This window comes from Mustela nivalis (genome assembly GCF_964662115.1).
Source record: "Mustela nivalis genome assembly, chromosome: 18".
NCBI lineage: Eukaryota > Metazoa > Chordata > Mammalia > Carnivora > Mustelidae > Mustela > Mustela nivalis.
In genome coordinates this window covers 29,318,304-29,337,082 of record NC_139037.1, presented here as the reverse complement: position 1 = coordinate 29,337,082, position 18,779 = coordinate 29,318,304, and the positions used below count along the sequence as shown (strand labels likewise).

Genomic DNA, 18,779 nt, shown 5'->3' with positions numbered 1-18,779 from the left:
TTCCCTCTGAAATGTAAGCTAACAACCATGAATTAAGAAACTAATACACTTGTACTCTTTTGCTTTGTAGTCTAGCTTCCTTCGAGCATAAAATATTGAGATAAAAATTTGATGTTTATTTCCTAAATAAGAAAACAGTTCACCTGGTTGTAAAACTTTAGGCGGTGTTTAAGGTCATCAAGTTGTTGTTTTTGTTCCAGATACTGTAACTGTAGTTCTCTGTTTTCTTGACTGAGTTTCTCATTTTGGTCTTAAAAATAAAGTTGACACAATTAGAAAGGGAAGAGAGCCCGAGGCGTAAGAACACGTTTAAAATTAATTTAATTCCTGATACACACCAAGCTCGAACTAGCATCGCTCTCGTCAGAGAGGAAATTGTGCTAGCACCTAGACAAAGGCAGTGAGGGAATGAGGAACAAGCAAACACTATCATGTGTCTACCATATGATCCAGTTGCTTATCAAAAACTGAAGACTTAAGTTCACAGTATTAATATAAGGAAATTGTGGCCTCTGAGACTTCAAAGGAACATTCTATCTATCTAAATAGCTAAGAAAATATGTTTCTAAATCTATGATTTTTACTTACTTATTAAGGGTCCTGAAAAGCATGCAAAAAGAATTTTTTTTTGCCTTTTAGTGTTTTAATTGACTTTAAGTTTTCTTTTCCAAATTTAGCATAAAGTCTTTTTATTAAAACAACATAATTTCTCCGGTAATAGCTACACCGATAATTTTAATCACCCACACTTTGAACAAATCTGTTAAGATAGGAGAAATGGATTCTCAGCCAGTGCATGGTAGCATCAGTAATAATTCATGTGTGCTCTTTATTCATTGATTTCGTGCTATTAATTGGTAGGACATGGACTCAGAGCTCTCGTTAAGGAGTAGAGATAGGTTATGTTCGCCAAGGCACTCATTCACCTGAACCCACAAGCAGGAGCATAGGGTAGAGCTACAGAAGACAGTAAATCTATAAAGAGACTAATTTTTTCCTCCCTGCATTAAACATATGCTTAACTTAAAAGGAAAAAAAAACTAGCTAACAAATCTATTCTTTAGTCTCATGTTCTTAAGTGTACTCTTCAACAGAGTTCATTGAGGGGGTCAAGTATTCTTTTTGGCTCCCTGTAGCCTAACTCTAAACCATGTCATCCAAAGTGTATCCACTAATCTCATCCTATTTTCAAAGACTTGTGTTTATCAAAAGTTCCCAATTCAAGTTGTACGTTCTTGTCTCCATTTCTTAAAAAAAGCAAGCCAACGCATTTGCCAAGAATTCCTTACATGAATACATTTGCACACTGAATGCCTTTTATACAAAAATACATTTCTGACTTTTACAATACTTTGTGTTCCCAAGCTATAAATGCTACATATAAGTGAAAATTGTAAATTACACAATTAAGAAGCAAGGGACTAAATCTGGATATTTTTAGTGTCACATATTTCCTGGCAAACTAAAAAGGAAAAAAGAAAGTGACTCTAAGGTATGCAGAGACATGTTACTATCAAATATATAAATGTTTTTTATCTTATCGATGAAAGATTAAAAGGTATAGAATATGAATTGCTAATACTCAGTGACCTAAATGAGAGAGTTTCCAAATGTGAACAGTATTTGGAAATTTTGGAAGGTAAGGTCAAATACCTGTCTTCACATTAAAAATTAGGATTAATAATAAATATGAATTCATAGAGGAAATAAAAAACTCTTTTGGTTACACAGTAGAATAAGAAGGTGAAATGCTTTATTTTATGTTGATTAGGTTAAAAAATCTAGATAGGAAATGGCTAGGTACCAGAAATAAGGTAAATACAGTAAGAAAAATGTAAAATCAGAGGTCTTGAGAATGATATAATTTCCTTCTCAGGCCTGCAAGAAGTGTTACGGGTCGTGAGAATGAGGTAAAGGGTAAAGGGCATGACTTCCCCACCTTCATCCAGACAGAGTGTATTTTGATTTCTAATTTTGTGCTCTAGTTTTTCTATTCTTTCAATATTTCAGAGCAGGGTCCTAAGGATGATATGCTAGTAGGTATAAATAAACTTATTCAAATGTTTCTTCCTTTGCTGGTTTCTGTTTCCACAACCATGTCCCCGTTTCACTGATCTTTTTGAAACTAGGGTGTTATTAGTGGGAAAATAACTTCTTAGTGGAAGAAGACATTACTGAATGCCAGTACCTTTCTCTCTGCTAAATTTTATGTAGAATTATCCGCAATATTTTTCCTTTCTCAAACTGTTTACTGAGGGCAGAACTCCTGAATCTTTTAAAAGCACGGAGACGATGTAGTTCAAAGAAGAGATAGACTTGCTGAATTATAATATGAAAAATCAAAGCATCCTGTACAAGATGAAAAATAACCTCCTTACCTTATGATTTGACAAAAAGCAGGTTAAGCTAAACAGCATTTTATTCAAATGAGATAACATTTTACTCTTTTAAAATTATGTTCTTCAAGCACACCATTAATAAGCAGAGTGCAGAGAACAATTCAACTAAACAATTTTCAGAGCTCCTTTGTGCTAATATCTTCAGCTGTGATCAATATAACCATATGCATTATGCTGAATTATGCATTTCAGCTAAAGATAGAAAGGAACTTTCAAAAGCAGAGCTTTAAACACATGCAGTTAATTTAAGCATTAAGCAAATGCAAACTGCATTTACATATCCTTCCCCCACATATTCACACAATCTGAAACTAATTTGTACCTTGAATAAAGAGGTGAGTATTCTCTAAAAATAATTTGCCAGTTAGATGAATGACTCTAAGAACCCAGGGAAACATCTTCTGGCAAAGAACACTTGATACATGAAAAAGTAAATGTGTGAAGAGACTTCAAAGTAAAATGAAACAATTTCAAAATCTGCAATACAAAAAGGAACTTCCTAAATATTAAAAGACTTCCTTATATAGATAATTCTAATTGTTTTTTATTTATTATTTCCCTGGAAAACAATGGCTCAAGCCTGTAATATTTTTCTCATAATCTATTGTAACATTTTCAAAAAAAAAACCTCTGCACCTAAATCATTAGGTCTATAAATTTCAGGTAGTCAAGCAAAATAACTAAAAAGATTCAGTTCTAGCAATTTTTTTTATGAAGACAAATGAATAAATGTGTAAAGACTTGTGTAGAAAGATGTTTATGATACTTTAAAAAGTGGAAGCTATTTAAAAATTCATCCACAGAAGATTGTTAAACAATCTTTGGTACATCCTCACATGGAACATTATGACAGCCATTATAAATGATGATGATGTGGATTTACATTTATACTCAAGGAATGATTTCATGATAGAGTAAATTAAAAAGCACATTATAAAACTATCTATCCATATAGAAACAACTCTGGAAGGACACACATAAAAACAGTAATAGTGATTATCTTGTGGTTGTGTGATTGAGGGACTTTTAGATTTTTTTTTTTACCATACTTTTTTAATGGTTATACATGAATTATTTTTAATCATTCAAAAAAATACCAAGAAGACATAAAAACTAGTAAAAAAAAAAAAGATGAGGAATGGGTTAATGGTGGATTAAAATAACTTAGCAACTGTTGTTTTAATCATTAAAAGAAACTTTGGAGTTAATTCAACAATAATAGATCAGTTAAAAAAAAAAAAAAAGACCACCAAGATTCTATCCCCTTAAGAGTTTCTTTCCAGGGGTGCCTGGGTGGCTCAGTGGGTTGGAAACTCTGCCTTCAGCTCAGGTCGTGATCCCAGGGTCCTGGGATTGAGCCCCGCATCAGGCTCTCTGCTCAGTGGGAAGCCTGCTTCTCCTTCTCCCTCTGCTTGCTCTCTGCCTACTTGTGATCTCTGTCTGTCAAAAAAATAAATAAAATTAAAAAAAAAAAAAGAGTTTCTTTCCAGAGACCAATTCAGATGTATAAAGAGTTTTAGAACTTTTAAGATTTAGGGAAAGAGAGAAAGCACAGAAATATGACAGTTTTCTTTTTTTTTCCCCATTTCTCTTTCTTTAAGAATGAGCAGTTTACACTTCTTTGGAAAAGAGAGAGAATATAGAGTGCTTCTGCTTCCTTCAGTCAACAAGGATTTACTGAGCAGCTGGTAAACAAAAGCGCTCTGTTAAGTATCACATGAAAGTCAGGAACTATATATCCTTGACATCAGATACCCACCCAGTTACAAATCATGTCACTATCTCATTCTACTCACAATATTCCCAAGAAAAATTCATAAATACTATTTCACCAAAATTCAATCACTTGGTAAGTAAATACCGCACATGTGTGTTTCACTGAATTTAAGACTACATCAATTACGAGGTGTTCTGATTTTAGACTTCTTAAAAAAAGGCCAGACCATAATTTTAAAATGTTATCATTTGTAAGAGGCCTCTTAATTTCAGAGATGTCAAAATGGGGGAAAAAAATCTCTCTTATCCTTAATAAAATAGGGCATTGTGATCTAAATGAATATATAGAATACTTACTAAATATGTGATTTTTTAACTGAGTCTGCATTAAACTTTGAAATGCTCTTGTGAAACATAATTGCAAATGTTGAAGAGAAGCAATATTATAACATCACTTGGTTTATGTAGTGGATAAGCAACAGATACAATGTTTGAAACAAAAGATTCAATTCCCCTGTTGTGCACTTGTATGTATAATCTAGCAAATCAGACATCTACTTTAATTATAATTATTTTATTTCCATGAGATGAGAAGGGTGAGATCTGTGACTTGTATATGAAACTTATTAATGATTATTATTTTAGCAGGCACATCTTGACAAGTCTTCCTGGTATTTAAGTTCACTGTCACAGAGTAGATTTAGACGTTCTCATTATTGCAGAGCTCTTCCCTGTTTGGCCTATCAAAACCAGCAACTACTTCTACTCCTCTGTCATCGTACTCTGCTTTGTTTTTATTTCCACTGCGCTTGTTGCCACCTGACACGTTGCATATTTATTTAATTATTGTCAGTTTCTCCCTATTGAATTTATGTTGCATGAGGGCAAGGCCTTTGTTTCAGTCATTAATGTATCCCCCAGAACTTTGAACAGTGTCTAGCACATTCTGGAGGCTCAATAAATGCTTGTTGACTGCTGTATACAGAAAGGCTTGACTGACATTTAGGAAAGTAACAACGAGGACAGCAAAATGAAAGGTAATCTGAATGAAAGTATCTCTGATGAAGAAAAAAGTCCTTTGGCACATATGCTAGGCCGAGTAAATGAAAATCTGGAGCGACTGGTAAGCTCATTCATACAAGTAGATGGCCGTTAATATGAGCTGTGTTCCCCATATGGAACAAGGTGCCTGGCAAAACAGTAGGCGTCTCATCAGTGCTGACTAAGTCAGTGAATAACAAGGAATAAGACAGATGTCTGAAATGAATAAGTCAGTAGTCGTTTTGTAGGTACCTCTTTCGGTTTTGAATCTGTCAAGGATTTCAGTTTTGTCTGTTAGGTCAGATTTTAAGGCAGTCTCGAGTTGAGCGATCTGAACTTTCAGCTGCTGTTCCTTTAACTTCCATTGCTCTTCGTGGGCAGCACTGAAGGCACTGCAAAACACACGTGACATGCAAGGAGAGCCTGGAAATCGGCTTCGACCGAAAATACGAGAGAGAAAAGCTTTTAGTGGCACAGAGACCACTGTCATCATGTCTTAGGAATTAAGTAAACATATGCTGGTCTGCTGCTGTTGAAACCAAGGCGCCTTTCTCAGGCTGTGGTTAGGAAACATGAAAGGGTTTGTGGGATGAGCAAAGGAACTGGCCTTAATTTAGAGCTCTACAGTCAGAAAAGTTGGCAGTGTGCAGCTTTTGTGGGACTAGTAAAGGAATTCAGATACTGTACATACTCCAGAGGAATCCGCAATTCCAAGCCTCAGCCAGCGGCTTCGGATAAAACTCTTCTCTCCCACATACAAACCCTCTTAATACAGGGAAAAGGGGCTTGCCACCTATCTCCACCTCTAGAATCTGAAACTTTTACTGAGTGTGCTAATAACACATTCACAAAATTCTGGCCATGAAATGAATAGCACAGTGAATGACAAGACAGTAATTCTGTTGTGAAGAAGCACTGACTGTAGTTTTTGTCCTAAAACACCAACAGCAGTAACAGGCTAAGAACAAAGTTTTACTTGTAACACGGCTGGTGTGGAAACCCAGTGAGAATACCCTGGGAAGAAGGACGAAGACAGAAATGTCATTCCCCAGTAAAAGCGGAGCCGTTTAAACTTGCGTTCCAGTCTACAGATGATGAAATCCCAGCTTTCATTTACGCTAGTGGCTGCTGAATGCTGATGAACTGAACACTTGTGCTACGCCAGCTGCACTGAAATCAGGGAGATTTAAAAATGAAGGTCCTGGGGCCCAGGAATTCAGTTTTACAAAGCTTCCCCAGGTGATAGCCAGGTTTTGGAAAAAGTGATCTTGATCTATATTTCAGCAGAAAACTATTATCTGTGAGGCCTGATATGACTGAATAATTACCAGCAGCTTTGACCCTTCTCCTTATTTTAAACCCGGCAAATGAAACAAAAACTTTATAAAAATCTTGTTTTGTACTGATGATGCAATAAAGGAAGAAAAACTTGTTATTAAAAATTGCCCTTAATGTTGCTCCCAGCTAGTCTCAAGGTTTTATTCCAAAAGAGATACTTTTCTAGAAGGCATAGCTTTCAAAGGAAAAGAATTGTGTGTCGATTTTACATTTTGAATGTTTTTATTGCATTTAAAATAATATGAACTTAAAATAAATGGAATTCTAGAAGTTTCTCTAAATATGACATCTCATTTCACAAATGGAATCTTAAGAAATGCATGGACCTATATACCAATATTTCAAGTCAATTTTATCAGAAGTACAATTACCTAGAGTTACATGAAAGTATATACTTTAAATATTAAAGACTATTTCTTTACATTTTCACTTTTTAAAATAAAGAACAAATATACTTTTTGTTCTGGTCAAATTTATGTAAACCAAAACGTGCGTGTGTGTGTGTGTGTGTGTGTGTGTGTGTGTGTGTGTGTCTTGTATTATTAAAAACATGTACTACCCGGAAAAAAAAATTAGCATGATGAAATAGGCACAATTATACATTATATCAGACGCCAAAAATTAGAAACAGTAGTGTTCCAATAGCATTAGTACCAGCAAAAAGATCACCAACAGTTAATCTGGCAGAAACATCAGAAGCTGTATGTGTTTAAATTAAGAACAATTTAGCAGCCTGGTTTTTCCAAACCCACAAAATACTAGTGTAAATCAGCATAAGTCAATCTGAATTTAGTCCACTGCTATCTTCCTCTAAATTTAGGATTACATTCCACTGGAGTTTCATGAGGAATTCCTTTTGAGTTTACTGTATTCCTCTATGCTTGGAGCCATCTGTGTAACTATAAATGGTGAACCACATCTGGCTCCATTTTCTTTGTAAAGGCTGTGTACATGATTAAATCTGCATATGAGAACAGTCTTTGAGAACCTTTTATTCATGAAAATTTTTTTGTATATTGCCTACAGTGACAACTAAGGGGGGATCACAGTTGGTCCATGTGCACATTTCATTGCTACATTCTGTTGCAGGAGTGAGAAAATGTCGCTCTGCACTCGAATGCCCATTGGTGCCTGTGGTCGCCAGCATGTCCACCGGCAGTCACGGGTGAGCACACGCACCACTGAACAACATGATCAGACAGAAATAAGAGCTGAAGAATTCGTCCCCACCCTAAGGTCTTTTTTCTTACAGAAGAAATTCCATGTATTCCAATGTTTAAGGGCACCCTAATGGGAGACAGAGGGAAGAATAAGGTCTAAGTCATCCACAAAGAGATCCATAGGTACTTTAGTTAGGACCTAATGGAAATTAAATATGTATTTACATAGTGCCATCTCACTTATTGAAGGAAAATGATGCTCCAAATGTACTCAGTTTGATTTCTGGGAAGCACCATGTGCTCCTACTTGATCACATGCGCTCTCATGGTTCCTAGAAGATTGCAGGGGACGGGTGTTCACTTTATAGAAATGGAGCCCAGAGAGTCTATGGGTGGTGAGCAGTGTTCCATTAAATTCTGGATAATGGAGGACTACTAATTACACAGTAAAAACCAATTCTTGAAGCGGTTAATACCATCTTCAAAAACTAGACTGGCTATTTTTTTTAAAGTAGGTATTAGATTAGTGTCTCCCAGGAAGTCAATACCTTTTAAAATCACCTCTAACAGATTCTCTGGATCCTATCTCAAATCAACTAAATCTGAATTGCATGGTGGTTGTAGGCAGGGGAGGGAGGTTCCAAAGGGGTGGTTAACCTACATTTTGCTGTTTTCAGGGTTATTCATATATACTCTAGTGGAAGGACTATTGGATTCATCAGTTATACCACCCTAAAACTATAATAACTTAAATGGGACATGGCTTTACAATATTGTAGTATCAAGTTTCTCTCTGACCACACAGATTTAACTGCGAAAAATTTATTCTGAATCTCTAAATGGAATATTTCTTAAAGTCATACTTATTTCATGGCATTGTATCAAAAATGTTTTTGCATATTAAAACAAGCTCATACCAAATTCTAACATGATGGTTTTATCTAACCAGATGATTCTCTAATATGTCATATGTCAAGTAATAAACACATTCAAAATTTCATTTGGAAAAGGAAGATGAGAATGTAATCTGCAAATCATATTTTTCCCCTGAAAACTAGCCAATTTTGAATAACAAACAAATGCTCTCCTTGAAAAAACACGCTATCACTATGACTAACCAAACAGGGAGTAAAATTTATTTAGTTTTTGATGAGCACTAGTTGTTGGCAATGATGACTAACAGTGCCATGAAACACAAAAGCTGTAAAGAATCGTAAGGACAACGATGATTTTTGTAGAAGTTTCTCCAACTCTGCTTCTGAAAACAAATTATATATTAAAAATTTGTATTAGAGAATGTTATAGTTCTATTTGCTATCATGTGTGCTTGCTGGGTTTTGTGTTTAAGTGACATTAATATTTTTTTGGACACAAAATGTTTTGACACTCACTACATACATTTACTTCCATACATCTCACACAAAATTCAAGTGTAAGCAGCATAATGAAGTCTGTTTTTAATGTGACAGGAAAAAAACTGTAGCTCAAGCATAAAACATTAAAAAAAACCCTTCAAAGTCAGAGTTACACTCTCAGATCATCTTCTAATATGGAGAGATAAAGTTTCATAGTGATAAAGTAAACATGAGAAAAACATGTCTCCCTCAAAATTCCATTTATGCATTATTCCCAGCTAAGTTTAATGTTTTTTATTCCCAGAAGGTATGTTCAGTAAATCCTCAAATTGGGAAGAAGAAAATATATAAGTAATGGCTAATGACAGTTATTTTCTTGTATTAAGACCATGTTAAATTATTTGAAATTATAAGATGTTGAAGATAAATATAAACCAATAAAAATTTCTGAATGTATGGTAGTTCTATTATTCCATGAACATTTTCCTTCCACAGAATCAGTTTCCCAATGCAATTAAAATCCAAGAGACAGTGAAGCACAGTGAAAAAAATTCAAATTTTAGAGTCAAAAGAATTGGGTTTGGGTCCAATACTGTTGTATCAGCAATGCTGTGTGACTCTGTACATGTTTCTTAATTTTTCCTGAGTCTCAGATCCCTCATTTCTAAAATATGAGGATAACATTATCTTCTTTGCCCTACAATGCAGTGGTTGTATGATCTATATACCGAAATTCGGAATTTTCAAACATAACTACTAGATACTTAGGTAAATATCAATAAAAACCTTGTATTTTTCTATAGAAATGAAAATACAAAACAGGAAGCATAATATATGCTTTAGGTAAAATTAATGGGGCTGATGAGAAAGACACCAGAACAAAGCAAATTGGGCCAAGTGATCTGGAAGGGGTCCAAGATAGATTCCACATAAAGATTTTTAGCCAGGCTTCCTTGTTGGAGAGCCCCAGATATTATTTTAACTGATGTCTGAATCTGTTATCAATAACTCTTCATATAACGAGCCACTGTGCAAAGATAATCAACACAAGTCGGTAAACAACACAGATGATCTATGAACTGGAATGATGTCTAACAATACTCTATGAATCTTTTCAAAGTAAAAATAAATAAAAGCCTAATCCTACACTCTTTAGGTATGAGTTGATTAATTTATAAAATGTAAATTCAGTTTACAAAACATCCAAAACATACAGTTAAAAAGAGGTGTGTCTGTACATCATCAGATGGCTACTTTCTGATGTTTCACAAGATAATAGAAGCAACTGTTGAATATCATCTCTAACATATATCTTCTAATATATATATTAAATCTGCTTTCATATAAACTTTTATTTATCCTTTATCAGTTATTATATACTAAAAAGACTTGAAAATACACATATATATATACAGACACACACACAGATAACTGTACTGCTTAACTAAGCTTGGCTGTGGTGTGGAATTTTGTTTTTAATATTATGTGTAAGGATTAATTCTTTAAAATACCATCATTATGAAGTAGATTAAAAAACAAAACTGAAATTGCTCTTTAAAATTCACCTTGAGGGGTGTTTGGCTGCCTTAGTTGGAAGTGCATGTGACTCTTCGTCTTGGGGTCATGAGTTTGAGCCCCATGTTGGGTGTAGAGATTACTTATATATAAATAAACAAATTTATCTTGAGATAAAGATAATTGAGTTTCTTTTTATAAGGAGCAGAGACAAGTGTAAGTGCACGCCTTTGTTTTCCACCAAGAGAATCACTCTTGGTTAATAGGTTGGAGAGCCCAGTGGAAGAGACTAGGGCTTGGAGAGACCAAAAGAAGTACAAATACAAGCTTTGTCACTTCCAAGCTTTTAGAGTGTAGGTAAGTTACCTATTTCTGTTTTATTTTCATTGCCTGCAAAATGAACCAACATTCCCAGGTTGTTGTGAGAAATTTATAATAATACATGAAAGAGAAATATTTAGTACAGTGCCTGCTTGCTTACAGTTTATATTCAATAAATGGTAATAGCAGTTGTTACTGGCAACCAAATGATATGGTTTTCTAGTAAGACTACTGCTCAGCTTCAAGACTTTCTACGAGTGCCTAAACAAAGCTTATTTTTTTTTTAGAACACATATATATTTCTTGCAATCATCCATTCTTTAATCAATATTAGATAATCTGATACCCACTGCTTTAATACAAAAGATCTCAAACAAGAGAATGAGAGAACACATGTAATAATGATTTACCTGTTATAAAGTTTATCATAGTTTTCCTTTAAAAGTTCCCGTTCCTTTTCTAAATCATTAATTCTATCCTGCAGCTAAAATGAAAAAAAAAAAAAGATACATTAGGTGAATATCAAATAAAGCCACACAGGAGTAAAATTACATGAGAGGAAGCTAAGATGTTTTAGTCTTGACTTCTAAATTGCAGCTGCTAACTAGTCAACTTTTATTGTCTGTATTTAATTTAGCATTGATTTTTTCCAAGTTGTTAAGTAAACATGAAATTAATATTTCTGTTTTAATTTAGTAGAAACGTATGCATTGCTTTATGGTGACATGTGCCAAAACTCAATAAAGAATGTGTTAAAAGTTTTCTATGAAGTCTGGGAAACATAATATTTTTTATTTTCCCTCCTGATGAATTCCATCATTTTATTCATTTTGTATTAATTTCCAATTGGCTCATAAAAAATGAAAGGATTAACTTTTCTTTTGGTTCATGGTTCAAACAAATTGTGTCAATCACAATTCACTCTGAAGACACAATTTTTCTTTTTTTTTTTTTTAAGATTTTATTTATTTATTTGACAGAGAGAGATCACAAGTAGGCAGAGAGGCAGGCAGAGAGAGAGAGAGAGGAGGAAACAGGCTCCCTGCTGAGCAGAGAGCCCGATGTGGGACTCGATCCCAGGACCCTGAGATCATGACCTGAGCCGAAGGCAGCGGCTTAACCCACTGAGCCACCCAGGTGCCCCCAAAATTCCCTTTTGATGCTAGTCTGAGACACAGTAAGGATTCTCTAAAGATCAGAACAGAATGTAGGCATCTTATTTCATTGCCACTCTCTTTAAGAACAAGTTTAAAAGATGACAGAAAGAGACTGTATTAGCTGGGAGACATAAGTAGCCACAATAATAGAAAGAGGAGTTTTCAAACAACTTCCTAGTAAAAAAGGAAATAATTTCACAGAAGTGCTGATGTTGCAGAACAGAATATCTTGGGTATTAGAGAGAGCATGGATTGCATGGAGCACTGGGTGTGGTACAAAAACAATGAATATTGTTATGCTGAAAATAAATAAAAAATAAATTAAAAAAAAAAAAAGAACAGAATATCTTCCCCTTCAAAAACAGACGTGTATTTGTCTAACAAGGTCTGGGTACCTCAAATGGCTAATCAGATGTTAAGGCTGAGAAAGTTAAGTTCCACAGGTAAGTCGCAAAATGTTACATGTTCCTTTTCCTTATGAATTGATCCTTAGGGAATGATTCTTAGGAAAACAGGGGTTATCAACACATTTGCAAGTATTTGGAGGCACTGAGTTGGCATGTACCTAACAAACTGACTATATTTTGCTGTGCCCAAAGCACCATGTACATAGTTCAGGATCTTTAAATAAAGGTACTATTTAGAATGTGTCTATTTTACTTTTTCAAAACAGTTACAGAGAAGTTTTAATGCAAGGAATGGTTAATAAACTTTTGGAGGCTTACCTCTTCTACTCTTTTTTCAGAAAATGTCATGGAATGTAATTGTTTCTCAAGACTACAGCATTTTAAACGCTGCTCCTTGAGCTGCCTATTTAGCTCATCTCCATTTGCCATCAAGGCATCATGGCTGATCCGGAGACTTCTTTGCTTCTAAAAAACAAAAAGAAAATTTTTTCAAAGTTAATTTTTGGATTCTGCGTTAAATAAGTGATTACAATTTTCTAAGTGAATTTACTCCTAAAGCTCACATTATACAGTTTATTCTTCAACTCACAAACAATGCATATGGGCTACCTGTCCATGGAGACACTTAAGTGTATAATTAGGGAAAAAAAGTACAGGATTATCTTAGCACAGAATCACATAATGCAAAATTTTGTCCTTTATTTTATTTCCCCCTAGTTTTTGACTGATTGGTGACCAGTGAGTAAATTAGTTTCAGCAATTTTTTTCTTTCTGCTGTGGTTACAGTGGTTGGACGTGCTGTCTAAAAATGCTGCCACATGGGTCAAAATAAATGCTGACCATAGATAATCAGACTTGAAAGGATTTGTCAGCACAGCACATAAACAGCCGAACAGAAGGTTGTTTTAATACAATTAGGTTGAAATTTTCAATTCAGTAAAATAGTTATTAAAGTCTTAATTTTTTAAAACAGGTTTTTATATTTATTTATTTTTAAGTCATCTCTACGCCCGAAGTGGGGCCTGAACTCACCACTTTGACCGAAACAGCCAGGCATCCCAATTTCTTAATTTTTAAACTAGCATTTATGAATATGTTTTAAATTCCAATTTATATTTTTAATGTCACATGCTTTTTTTTCTTTAATGGTTAGTATCCCATGGCTCTTTTTATTTATGTAAAGAAACCCAGACACTGGGAAGCAACAAAACCAAAAATAATATGTGGCATTTTGCGCATTTAAGAAATGTGCCTTTATTTTTTTTTTTTTAACAAGTAAAAAGATGATCATACTAATGTTTTCTCATAGAGACCATACAACCATAACATGTAACGCCCAATGGCTCATCTGCTAATTAGTATCACTTATGTTCTACTAAAGTTCTCCAATCATTTAAAGGAAACATGGCCCTTGAGTAACTTCAGTCCAACTTTTTCTTGGTCTTATCATAGCATAAGCAGCTTTTCCTGGGCTTCCTACCTCATTCATTGAAGCTGTTGGTCTGAACCTCTTAAATCTTTCTTTACCCACTATCAATCCCCCTAAGAGGAGCCTGTGCCCTTGTAGACACTTGTCCTTGTTGGTCTTTGAACAAATACCTGGCAGTACTGTTAAATGGAAGCCAAAATGGTCAAAGTGACGAAAGAATGTAAGCTTACTTTTTTATTTCCTTCCCTAATTTCCCATGTTAGAAATGGCCCTCAGCTCTGTGTTTGCTTAACCTCCCTTTCTATCTGTGGGCAGAGAGTGCTATTTTCTCCACTCTCCAACTGGTCTTCTCTCTTTCATAAACCCTCATATTTATATGGAAGGCAGTTATTACTTCACATTAAAGGAGGTTCCTGCAGGAGGGAAAACACCAACCAGAATACATTTTAAAAATATTTGTCTAATTCAGTAGTAAATTTAGGCTTCAGATGACTATGCTTTTCGTCAATTTACTGCTTTCCTTATCTTTGTACTTGAAAGAAAGTGCTGCTTAATATGAATTCTGCTTGTCTGGAATGTTTTGGAGTTCATTAATTCCAGAACCTATGTTAATTATGCAGTTCCAATAAATAGGCATCTTCTGATGGCACATTCCTGTAGGGCTACAGTCCTAAGGCAGCCGGGATGAAGAGTCCCAAGTATTGCCAACCTGAATGGTCAAGATTTAAACTAAGTACACTGATAGTTGACATGATGGATACTCAAATATTTTGTGAGAATGGTGGATAGTGACAAAACAAAACACTGCATCAAAGAAACACTGGACCAAACCTGATTACTCGTATTTTTAACTTGATCTATCTTGGATATCTCATAAATGCTTGTAACTGAAGATAGATGCAAATACATCTAACCCTTCAGTGCTATGTGTCCATAAGAATTCAGATAAAAGGAGTTAAAAAAACATTTTCTTGGCAAAATAATTTATGATAAATATATTTACTACTCTGAGATGACACAGATATTTACAAAATGTCCAAGCAGTTATTTCTTTAGTCATTAGGTTATAAATTACACATAATATATGAAGTGAAATCATACACATTTAAGAAAAAAGAGCATCTTTAAAAATAACTTCTTAGTGTTATGACCATTCTATTAAAAAAATATAACTTAAACACTATCTTTGATAGTATATCTATGTATACTCTATATAACACATAGATAACTTTGTATCTATGTATCACCATAATAAAAAAAAATGATCACAGTACCTCTTGAAGCTGAATAAATTTTCCTTCCATTACTGAAAGAGCATTGCTTTTTTCCACTAGTTGTTTATGAAGCTTAATCATTTCTACGTTGTCCCGAATGTTTGACCTTTAACAATGTTTAAGAAAAGAAAGACAGTAAAAAAATGCAAGGCAATAGAAAAAAATCTGGGGTGGAATCATAATTTTTCATTGAAATGTTACTTAAGTTTTTAGTTTATTATACACTTAGGATAGATTTATTATTTAAAACCAACCAATCATTGTTCTTTAACTTTCATTAAATCAGACTCTCAGAGTTTGAGGGGAGACTCACATTTGAGGACCTGTGTCACCTCCACAACAACTGTTAATATGCACGTAAAACCCTTTTACGGTGTCCTGAAAGATGGTGCAAAAGGACATCAGTCCATAGCACAGCAATTGTTCCAGCCCATACTTACTTTAAGGAGGACGATCATACTACTTTTCCCTAAGAGAAAAATATGCAAGACAGCCACTCCTCTTCCTACCACTCCCTTAAAACAAATGGTATCATAAGATTACCATTTACTGGAGTTTCCTCCTGGAGCTTCAACTTTTCAAAATATTTCCCAAAAAAGTGACTTAGCATTTTATACTAATAATGCCCAAAGCTGGCATTTAAATATGTTACAGATGTGCCTTTAGCTGTAAGAGATCATTTGACGTCCACAGGGTATATAAGAAACTCTATATGCTGCAATACTAGTTTGTATTTTTCCTACTGAGATTAAAGCAAATGCAGAATTTAACAGGAAGATCTTGTTAAAGGTTAATCATAGAGCTAAATGAATACTCATTTCAAGAGACATTTACTTTCCCAACAGAGGTAGTCTCCTTAATCTCATACGTTTTACATTCGAAAGTATTTTAATGCTTGTGAAGCTCAGTTTTAGACTTCATTTCTTTAAAAAAAAAAAGCATAAAAATTTTAAATTCAGAAACTTACTTCAGGATTTAAAGTAAGTAATTTTACTTCCAAAACTTATCTAGTGTACACATATTGGAAAAATTGTCACAATGCCCTACTGGAACCAGAAAATGGACTACAAAGCTCACACATCTGTAAACCAGCTGAGGACTTGGAATACTTAATTTTCCTCTTTGATATTTGAATGTTCATTGTATTTTGGCATCGGACAGTTAGTTGTCCTCACACAGAAGATAAACAAGTCCAAGAACCTGGATCTTACCCAGGATAGAGTCTTAACACAATGTTAAAATAATTATGTGTCTAAAACACGTTATCTAGTAGTTCTGAGTGCACATTCAGTAGTACACTCACTATTCTTCCCCATAGCATGCTCTTTACTCACACACACACACACACACATACACAAATAAATAAATAAATATATATACACACACACACACACACACACTTAATAGTATGAAGGGAAAATACATTTTACACAAGTCTAATGAAGATATTTATTTTTTCATGATCAGAAGTTCAAAATATAACTTAATCTGCTTTTCCCAGAACGACTTGGCTTGACCACTCAATGGTGAGTGACAGTTATTGATACGGAAGGACAGAAGGCTAGCCAAGTAATTTCAAATCTTTTCTTATATTTGCAATCATCTCTGATATTTTATTCTTGTTTTTAAATATTTTAATATTTTCAAGAAGATACACACACATTTGGGTAAGAATTACTTAGTGATATTAACAAAGAATTAAGGCGCATTAATCCACTCAGCCACACAGGTTCATAGAAATAACAGGTTTTAATTCTGAATTTTTTTTGTAAGGCGAAGGTTGGTAAGCATCTTTCAAAAACTTTTCAGTGTGGTTTATTTGGCGGATGTTTTCTTGAATATTTTCCTAAACTCCTTGATGATTAAACTTTTCAAAATATTGCCAAGAAAAGTGACTTAGTATTTTATGCTAATATTGTCCACCAGGTAGGTACAGATACAACTGCAGTAGTAGTTAGGGAACAACAATACTAATGTGGTCCTTTAAGTTAAAAGTCAGTTTGCTTGAGAGTACACCTAATCTGGGCTAATGCAACACCTGTAAGTCTTCACTGATTACTTTCAAGCGTCAGTTTTAGGGGCTTTATCTGTAAGAGTCATTATTATGATTAGATTTTTTTTCAAAAGATTTATTTATCTGAGAGAGAGAGAGAAAGAGCATACAAGTGGAGGGGGACAGAAGGAGAGAAAATCTGAAGCCGACTCTAGGCTGAGCATGGAGCCCGCTGCAGGGCTTGATGTCAGAACCCTGAGATCACAACCTGAGCTGAAACCAAGAGTTGGATGCTTAACTGACTGTTCCATCCAGGTGCCCCCATGGTAGATACTTTTGAGGCTAATGGTGGGAAGGAAAGGATGGTTAGCCATCCAGTTGAAAGTGCTAAGACGTAAAAGATCAAAATCAACAATGTGATAAATGTGGTCTGGCCTTCAGGAAGGTGTACAATGGAAAATTGTCTTAAACCAGACAATCGATTCAACATTCTTCTAGATGAAATATGATAAAAAAAAAAAAAAAGGGTTGGCTGAGAGGGAAAAGAGGGAAAGCAGTGTCACAAAAAGCTGACAAGGAATGTGAGGATGATGGAGGCCAAAAGGGGCTAGAGTCAGTGCCTAGAGGCTTGTCCTAGTCCTCTGTGCAAAGGTAGGGGGAGGGCCTCAGGTTTGTCTCCTTTGAAGAATAGAGATGGGGCTAATTTTATAAGGAGTGTTTTAAGTGACCACCACATCATGCTTTCTTGCTCTGTTTCATGCACAGTGATGGGAACCATCAAGTCTTCAGAATGATGACGTTCTAACAGAAAGAACGATCCATGGTAAAACATTCAGATGAACTCTGACAGTCATGCAACAATTCGTACACGCTGCATTACACATGGTGAAATGATCTGCAAACAGATATCAAGAAGGCTAATTATGTGCTTTGTAAAAATAAATTTCTCAAATTTTTCAACAAGGATTTTGCAAAAAACCTTGGACAATTAAGTTGGAAAATGTGGTTTTCTTTTCTTTTTCTTGTTTTTTTTTATAGACATATTATTTAGAATTATGATCAAATCTTCTAAAACTATTTGAAGAGTTGTTGGCTCATCTCTAGATTAAAAACAAACTGAAATAAATTAGATTTTATGTTGAAAAAAGTAATCCAGTTCAACAACCTATGTGCCAAGTTTCCCTCATATAATTGGAAACAGTCAAGCAATAAACTCTGAAAAAGGAATTTCTAATGGAAGCCTTGAAAACACTTGACTCCGGCTTTGCTACTGGGTGCCATAATAAATCCAGAAACTTAAAACCTCAGATACACTGGAGAAGGAAAAACTTTCAGTGGAGCTATGTAATGTATAGTCTCATATGAAATCTTGAGAAGCAAAAATCTTTCCTCCAGTAAAAGTTTCTTAGACTTCATTCCCCAGGCATACAACTCTCTCACACTATCCCTCCCAGCCCCCATCACCATTTTACTCTTTGTTCCAGTAGAGATTATGAAAGCTAAAGAAAACCTCTTGATTTTATGAGACAAAAATGTTATAATGTACTATTTAACACCATTTAGAAGAGAAGACTATAGAATACAGGGGCTAGGCTATAAGATTCTGGAAAATAGTTGAGTAAAATACTTATGACAGAATGGAGAGGCTCTCTTTGAGTCACAGTTTTAGGCTGA

General features: G+C 34.6%; 1 protein-coding gene across 2 annotated transcripts in view; it reads right to left on the bottom strand.

The window, feature by feature from the left end:
- The window catches only part of RPGRIP1L (RPGRIP1 like), a 123,316-nt gene that overhangs the window by 84,173 nt on the left and 20,364 nt on the right, over positions 1 to 18,779 (bottom strand). For both annotated transcript variants that reach the window (XM_082712123.1, XM_082712124.1), the window contains 5 exons: positions 15,113 to 15,218; positions 12,728 to 12,874; positions 11,256 to 11,329; positions 5,409 to 5,548; positions 144 to 250 (listed from right to left, as the gene is read on the bottom strand). In XM_082712123.1, the coding sequence (XP_082568249.1) occupies positions 144 to 250; positions 5,409 to 5,548; positions 11,256 to 11,329; positions 12,728 to 12,874; positions 15,113 to 15,218 (574 nt within the window). The remainder of the gene's footprint in view (positions 1 to 143; positions 251 to 5,408; positions 5,549 to 11,255; positions 11,330 to 12,727; positions 12,875 to 15,112; positions 15,219 to 18,779) is intronic.